This window comes from Aspergillus japonicus, assembly GCF_003184785.1.
Source record: "Aspergillus japonicus CBS 114.51 unplaced genomic scaffold BO86scaffold_61, whole genome shotgun sequence".
Taxonomy (NCBI): Eukaryota; Fungi; Ascomycota; class Eurotiomycetes; order Eurotiales; family Aspergillaceae; genus Aspergillus; species Aspergillus japonicus.
In genome coordinates this window covers 142,781-156,550 of record NW_020291698.1, presented here as the reverse complement: position 1 = coordinate 156,550, position 13,770 = coordinate 142,781, and the positions used below count along the sequence as shown (strand labels likewise).

General features: G+C 52.9%; 6 protein-coding genes across 6 annotated transcripts; 4 read left to right on the top strand and 2 right to left on the bottom strand.

Moving 5' to 3' along the window:
• Positions 1–161: 161 nt before the first annotated feature.
• BO86DRAFT_392023 (AAA family ATPase VPS4) lies at positions 162–2,353 on the top strand. The gene is made up of 4 exons (XM_025672725.1): positions 162–840; positions 980–1,312; positions 1,379–1,829; positions 1,882–2,353. Exons 1-4 carry the CDS (start codon positions 542–544, stop codon positions 2,101–2,103), a joined length of 1,305 nt encoding a protein of 434 aa, XP_025524097.1. The 5' UTR covers positions 162–541; the 3' UTR covers positions 2,104–2,353.
• BO86DRAFT_195654 (uncharacterized protein) lies at positions 2,186–2,551 on the top strand. Its single transcript, XM_025666710.1, has one exon. It carries the CDS (start codon positions 2,268–2,270, stop codon positions 2,511–2,513), a length of 246 nt encoding a protein of 81 aa, XP_025524096.1. The 5' UTR covers positions 2,186–2,267; the 3' UTR covers positions 2,514–2,551.
• A 172-nt stretch (positions 2,552–2,723) lies between these two features.
• Positions 2,724–3,301, bottom strand: BO86DRAFT_195649 (uncharacterized protein). Its single transcript, XM_025666709.1, has one exon. The coding sequence runs from the start codon at positions 3,153–3,155 to the stop codon at positions 2,862–2,864; it is 294 nt and encodes a 97-aa protein (XP_025524095.1). The 5' UTR covers positions 3,156–3,301; the 3' UTR covers positions 2,724–2,861.
• A 4,155-nt stretch (positions 3,302–7,456) lies between these two features.
• BO86DRAFT_392020 (putative regulatory factor Sgt1) lies at positions 7,457–9,903 on the top strand. Its single transcript, XM_025672724.1, has 3 exons — positions 7,457–7,805; positions 7,857–8,056; positions 8,123–9,903. The coding sequence occupies exons 1-3, from the start codon at positions 7,541–7,543 to the stop codon at positions 9,488–9,490; spliced, it is 1,833 nt and encodes a 610-aa protein (XP_025524094.1). The 5' UTR covers positions 7,457–7,540; the 3' UTR covers positions 9,491–9,903.
• Positions 9,904–10,097: 194 nt separating this feature from the next.
• BO86DRAFT_392018 (AMMECR1 domain-containing protein) lies at positions 10,098–11,803 on the top strand. Its single transcript, XM_025672723.1, has 2 exons — positions 10,098–11,020; positions 11,092–11,803. The coding sequence occupies exons 1-2, from the start codon at positions 10,497–10,499 to the stop codon at positions 11,606–11,608; spliced, it is 1,041 nt and encodes a 346-aa protein (XP_025524093.1). The 5' UTR covers positions 10,098–10,496; the 3' UTR covers positions 11,609–11,803.
• A 263-nt stretch (positions 11,804–12,066) lies between these two features.
• Positions 12,067–13,542, bottom strand: BO86DRAFT_321318 (serine/threonine-protein kinase; the record flags this gene model as incomplete). The annotated part of the gene is made up of 4 exons (XM_025668339.1): positions 12,067–12,688; positions 12,784–13,114; positions 13,180–13,270; positions 13,363–13,542. 4 exons carry the CDS (start codon positions 13,540–13,542, stop codon positions 12,067–12,069), a joined length of 1,224 nt encoding a protein of 407 aa, XP_025524092.1.
• Between the last annotated feature and the right edge of the window lie 228 nt (positions 13,543–13,770).

Genomic DNA, 13,770 nt, shown 5'->3' with positions numbered 1-13,770 from the left:
TAAGCTGGGAGAAGGTGCGGGCGGGCAGCTGCGCGGGCGGCGGCTCGGAGGGGCAAAAACGGCCAGGCGGAGCGGCAGAAAACCAAAGACGGTAAACAACTCGGGCGACGGTTCAGTTCAACTTGTTGCCATCTCAACTTAACCTACCTCTTTTCTCCAACTTACAATTCCTTTTCCCAGGAAGACATTCAAGAAACTGACCTGGGGGTCTCGCACTGCTACTCCCCGCGATTCCAATCCGTGTGATCCATTCGCAAGACTTTATTGCTACCCTGATCTCATCAAGCCAGGGCTACCTATCCTACCTACCTACCAAGCAACCAATCAACCCAGCCACTCCTCGGTCTCGGTCTAGTACTGTACCTACGCTCTCTCCCCGCCTTTCGCCTTCTCCATTCCCTGTCCGTGTCCCATCCCTCCCTCCACTACCCCTTCAAAAGCCTCATTACGTAGCCGGGAGTACCAAAAAACAAAACAAAAAGAAAACCGCCTTCGCCTGCCAACCTTCCTCCGCTCCACCCCCCACTTTGTTCACACAGCCATGAGCAATACCGACTTCCTCGGCCGGGCAATTGACACGGTCAAAAAGGCCATCGAGAACGACAATGAGGGCGAATACGAGAAGGCCTATCAGCTCTACTACTCCGCCCTGGAGCTGTTCATGCTCGCCTTAAAATGGGAGAAGAACCCCCGCTCCAAGGAGATGATCCGCGCGAAGACCGGCGAATACATGGACCGGGCCGAGAAGCTCAAGAACCATCTCGCCTCGCAGGAGGGGCGGAAAAAGCCGAGCGCAGTGGGCGCGAATGGGAAGGTCGCGCAAGGGAGTGGGAAGGGAGGGTATGTTTTCATTCTTCTGTTTGCTTTGTTGAGAAAAAGAAGATGGAGAAACTCGTTCAATGCGTTCTCTACTTCCTCCTTCAAAGTCATTTTGGGTTGGCTGGATAACTGACAATTGGCCGTTTTTACTTGCAAACAGGAAAGAAGATGATGATGGCGAGGACGCCGATGCGAAGAAGTTACGGTCCGCTCTGGCCGGCGCGATTTTGTCGGATAAACCGAACGTCAAGTGGGAGGATGTCGCAGGTCTGGAGAGCGCGAAGGAGGCCTTGAAGGAGGCGGTCATCTTGCCGATCAAGTTCCCGCATCTGTTCACGGGGAAGAGACAACCGTGGAAGGGTATCTTGCTGTATGGGCCGCCCGGTACGGGTAAATCGTATCTTGCCAAGGCGGTCGCGACGGAGGCGAATAGTACCTTCTTCAGTGTGAGTAGCAGTGACTTGGTGTCCAAGTGGATGGGTGAGAGTGAAAGGTATGGATGCTTGCTCGTGCTTTGAGACTAGACGGGATTTTGGGCGCTAACGGTCCCCTTTCACAGGCTCGTGAAGCAGCTGTTCAACATGGCCCGAGAAAACAAACCCGCCATTATCTTCATTGACGAGGTCGATGCCCTCTGCGGCCCCCGTGGAGAAGGAGAGTCCGAGGCGTCCCGTCGTATCAAGACTGAATTGCTCGTGCAGATGGACGGTGTCGGAAAAGACTCCAGGGGCGTCCTAATCCTCGGTGCGACCAATATCCCGTGGCAGTTGGATGCGGCCATTCGTCGCCGTTTCCAACGGAGAGTCCACATCAGTCTCCCAGATATCAACGCCCGTATGAAGATGTTCATGTTGGCCGTCGGCTCCACGCCGTGTGAGATGACGCAAGCCGATTATCGGACCTTGGCTGAGATGAGCGAGGGCTACTCGGGCAGTGATATCAGCATCGCGGTACAGGATGCGCTAATGCAGCCTATTCGGAAGATTCAGACCGCGACGCACTATAAGAAGGTGAACTTCACTCCTTCCCACATGGTTCAAACACCCGACTAACCGCAATCAGGTCATCGTTGACGGTGCGGAGAAGCTCACGCCTTGCTCACCTGGCGATCAGGGCGCCGTCGAAATGACATGGACAAGCGTGGACGCAGAGAAGCTCTTGGAGCCACCGCTAATCCTCAAAGACTTCATCAAGGCTGTGCGCAACTCCAGACCAACCGTCAGCCAGGAGGATCTTCAAAGAAACTCCGAATGGACGCAAGAATTTGGCAGCGAGGGTGCCTGAGCCCTTGTATCTGCCTATTAAGAACCGTCCCATCCCACTTCTCCGTCTTCAAACCATTGATCCTGATATAGAGTCAAACTTACATGGAACTCAATCTTTCTCGTTGGTTTTTGCACTGAAACGCCGATCTGATTCTCTCTGATTTTCACTACTAAACGAGTTGGATGAACGAAAGGAATGACCTATGCTTATGTGTTTCCATTTGTTTCTATACATACACTTTTTTTTTTTTTTTTTTTATTTTTTTTTTGCCTCTTGTTCTGCCGTCCTGTGCCTCTTGCGCTGATGTTTCTCTGCAAACCCTTCTCACCATGACTTTGGTGTTAGGAGCTTTTTTTTTCTCTCGATTTTCTTCCGATCTGAATATGTGGCAAGGCGAGGCGTTACTTGATGCTGTTACTTCGAGTTAAGACACTACTTCTATCTACCATTCATCACTTCTCTTCGGGTTGCCCTCGAAGCATACCTCACGGATGTCACCTTTGTTATTGGTACAATCTCAAGAAAGCATTATTGTTCGCATCTTCTGTCGATGAAACCCGTCTTTGAACCTTGGCAGTTAAACGATGGGTTGAGCGAAACTCGTATCCAGGCTACAGAAACTCAATGCAGATGTGTATGCAGTCATTCGGCTGGGGGATTCGCATCCTAAAACGCACCAACAGCTCGGGTACAGTCTAAGAATGTAAAAGGGTGTAGTTCCATGTACTGAGTCGAAATCAATCAGGCTATTCAAACAAAATCATCCGTGCATCCATTCATCCATCCATCCATCCTATGGCCAAGAAAAAAAACAAGAGAAAAGCCAGAGAAGCACGAAAACAACGAAAACGCCACATGAGACCACACAAAAGGGTTATGATACCAGAAAAACAAACAAACACGTCGGGGAATCTTCTTATCATCAAAGGTGCCGAAATTTCCGGGGGGCAAAGCAAAAGTGAGAACATATGACGCACGCTCTTGACTTGTTGAACCTGAATCAAGTCACATACAAACAGCGCGGGTGCGAGTAAGAGAGAAGGGAATGAGGGCGGGGGAAGACAAAGCATCTATGCAAAAGGTTGTTGCCGGAAGGTGGCAGAGCTGATTAGGCTGGCTCCGTTCACGACGGGGCTTGAGCTTGAATAACTGTTTCGTCAGTATTTGTTCGACGACTCTCTTCTCTTCATGACCTCGTTCTTGGCCCGTTTCAACCCTTCGCCGATCTTTTTGGTTTTCTTCCAGTCCTGGCTCATTCGTCGCATGCGGACGATGGCCTTGACCATGGAGATGGCGGTCTTGAGTTTCGCCTGTGGGGTCCGGCGGGGGGTGCGGTCTCGGGGCTTGACGCCCATGTCTGAGATCATGCGCAGGTCGGCTTCGTTGCTGCAGTGATGCGAAACAATAGAAAGTCAGTTATCTTGTGGCGAGGACTGATCTGTGAAGATAGATGAAAGGGAGGAAGTATACGCACCATGCAACCCTGACGCGCTCGCCCAGCTCCATCAATCCCTTACTCCAAGCCAGATCGCGACGGAATTTCTCCTCTCGCTTTAGACGAGCACGGAGCCAGATGATCTCCTTGCCGAGGCCCAGAATCTCCTTGTCGTGTCGTGTCTTGCTGTCGGTCCTGGTTCCCAGCTTCTCCACAAGCTGGTCATAACGATCCTGCAGAGCCTCGAGTTCCTTGAGAGACGTTTCGGCTCTACGCGCGCAGAACGACCGCTCATCGCGGATTCGGCGCATTTGGGACTTGAGCTCGTTGAGGCGGGCATCACGCTCCGAGACCTTGAGGGCGAGAGCTTCGGCCTCGAGTGTGGATGATTTGAGTAGTTCATGGAGGTCACGTTGATCTTCTTCTCTCATGGCAGCTCGCTCCAGCTCGCGATTCTTCTGCTTCACTTCCTTGAGTGCTCGGTGTGCCTCGGACAGTTGCTTCCGCATGTTGCGGAGTTCATCATGGAGCTTGTTTGAGGGTGACGATGAGGGTGATCGAGTTTCGAACTTGTTCATCAAGGATTCATGCAGTTCCCTCTCGAGCTCGGAAATTCTTGCCTTGTAGGCCCGTACGGACGATTTCTGCTCGGCTTCCCGCTGAAGAAGGAACTTTTCACGTTTCCGTGCTTCGTCTAAGCCATGCCGGAGCATCGAAAGGTCTGCGTGTGCAGTTGAATGCTCAAGCTCAGGCTCAGTATGCGGATGCTCATGAAGGAGTGTTTCGAGTTCTTGGATACGTCTCTCGAGACGTTGTATCTTGCTCTTGGCGAGAGCAATTTCACGTTCCCTGCCCCCGGAAGTTGTATGTAGTTTATCCTGGAGCTGGTCGATTTCTGCCGAAAGACGGTTCTCTTCCAGCGTAGCACGCTCAATCTCAGTGCTAAGCTGCTTCTCCAGTGTCTCCTTCGCCTCAAGAAGGGATGACTTGTCTTCCTTGAGGCGCTTGAGCTCGGCTTCGAGACGCAGAGTCGACTTGCGCAGGTCAATCTTCTCTTTGTCGAAGCGTGTTGTGTCGTCAACCTGGTTTTGGACCTGATCAAGTTGGCTTTGAAGCTCGTCGCGTTCAGCTTCAATCTCGGTAAAAGAAGTCCGCAAGTCGTGCAATTCCACGTGAGCATTAGCAAGCTGATCTCGAAGTCTTTGCTTTTCGGTTAACAGCTTCTGCACCTGACTGTCCTGCTCCAAGGATCCTTTCTGTGTACGACCCTTGGCAAATTCCTGTTCTTCTTCCAGGTTTGCTTGCAAGACCACAATCTCATCCTCCAACGCTTGAATTTTCTCTGTGAGAGTCGTCTCTGCGCGTCGTACAAGCCTCAGCTCCTCTCTGGTGGACAAGAGCTCATTCCTCTGTTCGTCTATTATCTCTCGCTTTGATGTCAGGTCGTCGTTCAATTCCTTGACCTGTCGACTCAGGACAGCCTCCGAATTGAAGTGTCGCGTCTTTTCGCTGTCAATAACTTCTTGCAACTTCATCTCTTTTCCAGACAGCGTATGCTCTACTTGTTCGAGCTTCTCAATCGTGCGCTTAAAGCCAGCCGCCTGATCCTCGGCCCTGTCCTTCTGGAGCTGCAAGGTTCGCCTTGCGCTCTCCCATCTGTCCTGTTCAAGCGCAAATTGCCCTTCTTTGTCCTCAATCTCATGATGCAGGGCTTCGATTTCTTCTTGCTGCCTTTCGACTTCTTCCTTGTACTGAGAACGAATAACGTTCGCTTGGTCCAGCGCACGATGTCTTTCGTCCTCGATCGCTTGCTGTAGCTCTCGGATCTTGTTCTGTGCGTTGGCCAAGTCATGTTGTAGACCTCCAGACTCATCCGTTAAAGCGCTGTGTCGGGTTTGTAGCAGTTCTTTCTCATCAGCCTTGCGCTGAATTTCGTCCAGTGCATCCTGCAATTGAGCTGCCAACTCATCACGTTCTTGCCGAGAAAGGTCACGTTCCCGTCTTGCCTGCGCGATATCGTTGTGGAATTTGCGCTCCTTGTCATCAAAGCTCCGCTGGCCATCCCGATACTGCTCTTCGAGACGATTCTCGTTCCGGGCCTTGTTTTCGAGTTCTCTCTTGAGAGTACTGTTCTCCTGCTGTAGACTCCGTAAGTCCTCCTCAAGCTTGTTCGCCTTCTCTTCGAGCTGGCGGGTTAGTCCACTCGTGCTGATAGACTTGTTCGCCATTTCATCATGCAATTCCTGGAGGTCTAGTTGGGCCTGTTCCTTCTCCTTGACGGCCTCTAGTCCGGCGTTTCTCGCTTCCCTCGCTTCTAGCTTAGCTTGGCTTAGCGAATCTTGCAGCTCTTCCATTTGCTCTTTCGCACGTTGAAGTTCTGTTTCCAGCTCAGAGAGAGCATCGCGCTCCTTGCCATCTCTATCCTTCAATTCTTCTATCTCCTCGTCACGTTCGTCGATCGTCCGATCCTTCTGCCTTAGCGATGCTTCCAGATCCTCAATTTCATCTCGGAGCTTCTCCATCTCCCGTGATTGCTGGTCCTTTTCGTCTCGTAGCTCCTCTTGGAGCTCTCTGATTTGGTTGTCCCGCGCTTCCACCTCCTCCCTCATCAAGTCCATCTCGCGCTGTATTGTGTCGTCCGATTGTCTCCTCCGTGACTTTTCCTTCAGCTCCTGGAATTCGATGCGATAGGATTCGAGTTCGCGCTCGGCCTGTTGGAGGCTCTTCTTGTATCGTGCAATGTCGCGTTGCATGGTCAATTTCGAAACCTTGAGTTCGGTGTTTTCCTTCAACGCTGCTTGATTGTGCGAGGGGCCCGCCTTCTCCAGTTGTTCTTGTAAGAAGTGAATTTTCAATTTCAATCCAAAATTGTCTTTCTCGAGTTGGTCAATCATCTAAGATAGTCAGTAAAAGCTCCGTCAAGAGGGCGAAAGTCTTCTCAGGACGCAGTAGGTTACCTTTTCCTGTTCCCGCAAAGACATCATATTCTGCTGCCCGTCCATGCCTCCTTCCCTGGACAGAGCCGGGAGCGGTGTACTCTGCATGCTACTGTCCTGAGGCATCGGGGTCCGCTGCTCATCCGTCGCGTCTTCTTCATCGATATCCGTCATCTCCATCGACGGCAATCCAGGGGTGTTGACCGCGCTCAACGAGCTCGTTCGCGTATAGCCTGGCGTCTTGGAGCCATGTCTTCGCGTCATGGACACGTTCTTCAGGAAGTTGTTCTTCGTCGCGCTTCTCATCAGGGGGGTAAACTCCCCCTTCGGAATGGCCGTATTTGGGAGCCCGTGTCGACTGTTCAACGCGCTTCTACTGGCCTTCGGGCCGGAGCCCGCCCGCGGCGTGCTGAGCTTGAAGCCCCCGGGCGAGCGTCTCGCGTTCTCCGCGCCTCCGAACCCCTTGAGCACATCGTTGTCTTTGGATGGCGTGTGGAATGAGTTTTCGACCGAGTCGAGTGCGGTTAGGTTGGGTCGGCCCACGCTGCGATAGCCGTTGGTGAGATAGGTCGCGTTGCCGTCCACTTCGGTGCGCGGCGTATCGATGTAGGGCCACGGCATTGTTGTCGTCGGGCCGCGAGGAACACGCGATTGCTGCAAGATTGGTCGGCTAAGGTAAGATCAAAGTGAGTTCCATTCAAGGAGCGACCACCCCCGACGGCTGGACAATCATTCAGGGCGTCAAAAGCACGCGACAAGGGTTCTCGTGGTACGGAAGGGAAAAAGTGGTGGGGAACAAGATGCGACGATGCAATACGGGAGCTTGCCATGGACGTGTTTTGGGCGGTGAAGAGGACGAATACTGTATTGTTGACATCTAGCCCAATCTGGCTTAGTGTCAAGGCTCTCGAGGCGCCGGGCCGGGGAATTTGCCGCTGCTTTTTTGTCCCGCCCAAGTATGAAGTCATGTCTTGCCCGTAATTTATTTCTCTCTGCTCATTTTCAGCTCATTTCCACGTCACTCACAATTTAACAGCCCACATTTCGATTCTGCAACAAGTCGGCTTGGGATCCGGTTCTCAACATGGCGCCCATGTCGGAGGAGGATCTTGAGTGGTTCAAGTCCACCTTTCGCCCCATTCCCAAGCCAGAGATTCCGGACGATACCGTTGATTATGCGCTTTATCACATCCCTTCTAGCCCCGCCCCCGCTACGGTCGACGAGGTTGCAGAAACGCGAGCGCGAATGGTCGAGGTGCAAAAGACTGCTGCGGAGCTGACAAAGGACCTGTTAAAGGATTATATCTGGCAGCGCGAAAGTTTCCGGTTGGAGATTACCAAGGATAATGGTATACCCATCCATCCATGCCTGATGCGCCTTGGTACTGATTGACTTGCAGGGGTAACATCTTTACATGGGCGCACCAATTTTGGAGACTCCATCGAAGACGAATGGGTTATTGTGTACATGTTGCGCGAACTGACCAAGAAGCACAAGGATGTATGGGCCAGAGTCGTGGATGGTGACGGGCAATTCCTTCTTGTGGAGGCCGCTGCCACCTTGCCTGCGTGGCTGGAACCGGACGTCGCTGAGAACAGGGTTTGTCACTGTGCTGTCGGATTCATTATACCCTTCTGGCTTCGCTAACACCTGTATCAATCCCAGGTATGGATCAACAAGGGCGAACTCGTTATCATCAAACCGAAAAATGATAAGAAGGACAGAGTCACGGAGAAATTGTCGTTTACAGATGCGAGGAAGATCATAATGGAGGAACCCGCGCGACTGATGCGCTCGACCATGATACAAGAGGAAGCTTTCTATCGTCTCCGCAATTACCCTAAACAGATCGACGAGAACCTCCATTCCGCATTGGTCACCATCCCCCGCAAGGTCGCTTTCTTGCTACATCAGAAACCCGCCTATATATCTGCCGCCGTAGAGGCCTTTTACCTCAGAGACCCGATCGCATTACGGCCATTGCGTTCGAAGGACATCAGCAGCTTCATCTTCAAGCCGGAGGACTTCGTTACGGTCAGCGTGCGCTTTACCCGGGTCGGTTACGCACAACTTAAAAGTCAAGACTTCCCCGTTCCCAAGTCCTGGGCCGAGAAGTTGCCGCCGAAGGACGATCAAACGGCCTATGGACGGGCAGAAATAGGCATGAAGCTGGCTTGCGGGTTTGAAATGCTCCTCAACGACCCTCAAAACCAGGATAAAGCCACAGTGAGAGAAATGAACCTCATCCTGGAAGATCTGGACACTGGAGACGAACAGTTACCGACAGATGAAGAGATACGAACCTGGGACCAACGGGAAGATGACGAGAAGTGGCTAGATATCAGCTTTGAGGATCTAGACCAGGAACTGAAAGGCAAGGGAAAGGGCAACGACGACGACTCGAGTGCACGGGGTGCTTTTGGTGACTCCAATGCACAGGAGAACTTGCAGCGCATCGTGGCACAGTTTGAAAAATTCCTCAATGACGACTCAGCTGGCTTCGAGGGAGCGGAATTTATCGACGACTTCAGCTCGGACGAAGATGATGCAGATGATGATGAAGATGAGCTGAGCGACGACGGCGAAGATAAAGAAGCCTCGTTCAATGAAGAGGAGTTTTCAAGAATGATGGCGGAAATGATGGGAATGCCGTCTGGCTCAGGCCACGGCCAGAGGGGCGTATTTGGGCACCCACCGCTTAACAGAGTTCAGGAGCTGGACAATGATTCCGAAGACGACACAGAGCAGATTAAGGAATTATCAAGACAGATGGAAGCGGAACTTCGAGGTACCGGAGTTCTTGATCTAAACCGCCGGCCTAAGGCAGCTCAAGATCAGCGGAAACTGGGGGAGGGCAAATCGGGCGAGGAAGAAGAGGATGAGATGCCAGATCTAGATGAGGGCGATTCTGATATCAACCTTGCCAAGAATCTGCTTGAGAGTCTCCATGGTCAGGCAGGTGTTGCCGGGCCGGCAGGAAACATGCTCTCTATGATGGGTTTCAAAATGCCGAAGGATGACCGCCATCACTGATTATTCGAAGCCACCAGCTTCGACTTTTTAAAATGGTGAGCACTGGCGAGCAAAATCCGTCCTCACGTCTAAATGTTGACATCTGCGCCAATATTCTCACTTTGCGCGACTGCAGGTGGCCGCAGAATGGCTGTCCTGCTTCCGGAAACAGCTGCAAGCCGAGCAGGCCTTCGCGAATACTACTGAGTTTCGTGGTAAATGGCCATCGGGGATGATTCCTCCATGTGCCAATACACCAATACCAAAGCATAAGGAACGAGGGAAAGGCTAACTCCCTCGTTGATGTTCATGCTCATCTGACCATGGACCGAAGGATCATGGAAAATACGCCCCTAGAAGTATATAGACACGAGGTTGTCATGGTGTGCAAACACATCAGCACACCGACAAGTTGAACCTCTTCATAAATATTTGTAAATGTCGTGATGCTTATCGATTGATATATCTTTAAATCATGCCATACTCGACTTGACGAGACTTAATCTTATGATAGTAATTGGGTTGCAGATCATCCATCCCATCGATGCTCAGTCACGGATAAACCCGTCCCGAATCCGCTTCTCAACAGCATCACGTGGGATAATAATGTCTTATCGGCTTGGGTGTCGTCAGCCCCGTTTCCCCCCTCTTTCTTCCCCTCTCTCCGACCCCTCTTTGGCCTCCAACGGACTCAATTCCCGGGCGGATTTGAGGTCGTGAGCTGTGCTCTACGGGCTCTCTGGCTTTTTCCATCGTTGGCTGATTTTCACTACGACCGCTTCGATAGCCGTCAAACATCCTAACCCCTAGACCCATTAACCCGGTCCAATCTCAAGCAGCCGTGCATCCCGTCAGGTCGGACGGAAGTGACAGCCGTACTCGTCACGATCTTCGATCACCAGGAAACTGAAAGAGCCACAGCCCGGCTGATCCGGCGGCGAGATCGAACAGAAGTAAAAACAAACCTAGCCATTCTTGCCGCAACCTCAAAGAGCCCCTCCAAGATACAAGAAAGCCCAAGGGAGAGATGGCAACGCCGGCCCACTGCTACTATTGCTTCGAGAGCCTCGCAGCCTCCTACCAACGCAAGGAACCCATCGACCTGGCCTCAGTCGAGGAACTGTGGGCCCGCCATGAACAGTTCAAGAAACTCTCCGCGCTGCAGGAAACCGAAGACGAGACGGACTACTCGCTCAGCATAGACGACGAGGAAGAGGAGCCCGCGGGTGTTGGGGCTCGGAAGATCAAGCTGCCCAGCGTGCACCGATTGCAGTCCAGTTCCAGCTCGACGACGACGCGTCCCTCGTCCCTCAACTCCTCGCACTCCACGCTGACCACGTCCACCACACTGACCACCCCGGGGTCCGCCTCGCTCTCCGACACCGCCAGCGGCCGCTCGCGTCGCGAGGAGCCGCCCGAGCCCCAAGAGTACCCGCTCTTCGTCACCTGGAATACGCTCTCGCGCCACGGCCACAAGTCTCTCCGCGGGTGTATCGGGACCTTCGAGGCCCAGGAGCTGTCCGAGGGCCTGCGAGACTACGCTCTTACCTCGTATGGCCCACACCCCCAAAAAAGATTTCATTCTCGCCACATGAGAATACTGACGAAATCCTCGATAACAGTGCCTTCGAAGACACCCGCTTCGCCCCCATCCCTTCCACCCTCCTTCCCTCCCTCTCCTGCTCCCTAACCCTCCTAGGCACCTTCGAACCCTGCACCAACGCCCTCGACTGGATCCTCGGCCTCCACGGCCTCCGCATCTCCTTCATCCACCGCGGCCGTCGCTACGGCGCCACCTATCTCCCCGACGTCGCCGTCGAACAGGGCTGGACCAAGGAGGAGACCGTCAAGAGCCTCATGCAGAAAGCCGGGTGGGACGACCACAGCAACAGCAGCAACAGTAACAGCGGCAGTGCCGCGAGGCGGTTCCTCCGGGGCGGGGCCGGCTCGAGTAATAATCATAGTAGTAAGAACAGTAGTGGCAGTACGGCGGTCAAGCCGCCATGGGACCAGGTCTCGGATTTCCGGGCGGTCAAGTATCAGGGGCTGAAGGCGAGTTGTACATATGCCGAGTGGCAGGAGTGGCGGCGGTGGGTGCGGGGGCTGGGCGATGGGAGTGAGAAGTTGTTGGTTGGGTGATTTTATTTCCCCGCCCCTCCTCATGAATAGACTTGCTTTTGGCTGGGATATTTGGGGGGTGAATCTCTAATAATGATGATGATAATGATGATCTAATGATGTGAAGGGAATGGGGCGCTTCATTGTTGGAGGGGAACTTTTTTTTTGTTTTTGTTTTTGTTTTTTTGTGGATAGGATTAAGACATAAACTTCGTTCTTTTTAAAGCTCGACGGACTATCGGCCGCTGAAGATAATAGTTCGTAGTTGATAGGCTCCGATCTGGATTTGGAACCAGTATGCAGCGTCCGTCGGACCCGAAACACCGTATGCATATTGGTGAGATTATATTGGTAGGATCGACCAGAGAGACATCACAATATATCAGCCAAGAAGCGAGGGAACAAGCGAGGAACAACGGAAAGAGGTATCTAGGCTATATTGAGCACCCGACAGACACAACACATGTGATTAAGTCATATCATCTCTTCGCAGATTTGCTCCACAACCCTGCCACCGTCTCCTTGACCTTACGTTCTTGGGCCCGAATCTGCTCCTCCGTCTGACCACGGGCATTGCCCCGTCCATCGATTTCCATCTCCCCATCGTGATCGGCACGGTCGCCCTGGTGATGGGGATGATACTGCTGTTCCTCGTAGACGTCGTTCCCGACGACACGCTCGGGCTTGGGATCGACGCTCATAACGCCGTCCATCATGAGCCCTCCTCCCTCGCGGAGCTTGTTGATGGCCCGCACCGTGTCGATGGCCTTGTGGAGCGTGCGTCGTGCGTTGAAGTTCTTCTTCACAGTCGGCAGGAGATCCTCTCCCGAGCCGAACTTGTCGACGTCTGTGTCGTAGGGCGGGTTGACCCAGGCATGTTGCAAGGCGGCGTGAGCCGTCATTCGCGCGGCGGGGTCGATGGTCAGGCAGCGTTTGATGAAGTCACGCGCCTCGGGCGAGACGCCGCGCCAGTACTCAAGAGGCGTGAAGGAATAGTCCGCTGCAAGGATGGCCTGCATCTCTTCCAGGTTGGAGTCGCGGTCGAAGGGGGTATAGCCGCAGAGTAAGAAGTAGGTGATGACACCAATGGCCCAGATGTCTCTGCAAAAGGGACCTGGTCAGATACGTTTGATTTAAAATGGATAAATGCAAGGTGCTCGGGACGAGGATATTTCCCCGATTGCAAACTGACGTACACTGGTTTTCCATGGCCGCTTTTCTTGAAGATCTCAGGTGCCATATACCCAGGCGTACCGCATGTCGTGGTGAGAACGTGAAACTGCTCCTCGTCCATGATCCGGGACAGGCCAAAGTCTGCAATTAACAGATCTGCGTTGTCCTCGGGAGTCCGGAACAGGAGGTTCTCTGGCTTGAGATCGCGATGCACGATGCCATGGTCATGTAAATAGGCAACCGCAGACAAGATCGCACGGATGAGATCCGCTGCGTCGGATTCGTAGTAGCTGCCTTTTCGACAGATACGGTCGAACAGCTCTCCGCCGAGCGCAAGGTCAGTGACCAGGTAAACTGAAGAATAGATTAGCGTCCTAGAGCCCTGCGCTTTTCGAACCCAGTACAATGGGATGACATACGATTGTTCATGGTCTCAAAATAGTCGACCAGGGTCAGTATGTTTTGGTGACCCATCGATACTCTCTTTAGCACTGCGATCTCATTCCGGACCTGTCAAGGTGCACAGATCGCCCATACAATTAGCCTCTCTGCGATCGTATTTGTGCATCCCATATGGCCGGTGCTCGTTCAAGAAGAATTACCATGTGCTCGCGCCCAGCCATCAGGCGTTTATTGATCACCTTCGCCGCATAGTAACGGCCCGTATCGATGTGCACGCATTCCTTAACCACTGAATAAGAGCCGGCGCCTAGCGTCTTGCCAGTCTTGTACCGACAAGGCTGGACCTTGGGGCGCTGGGTTGTTTGCGCTGGTGATGCCATGGATCCAGAGCAATGTAGAAATCCGAGGATGTATAGAGTCGATAGAAGAGGGTGATAGAGGCAAGAAACGACAACAGCCGGTGCTGCCACGAGCTCAGCGGAGACAGCAAGGAGGAGAAAGTGAGCTGATAAGTGAAGTGCCTGTGAAACGCGGCCCCACAGTCAGCTTAAAGTGAACGGAGAACAGCAGCAACAACAACAACAACAACAACAACAACGGCGACCCTG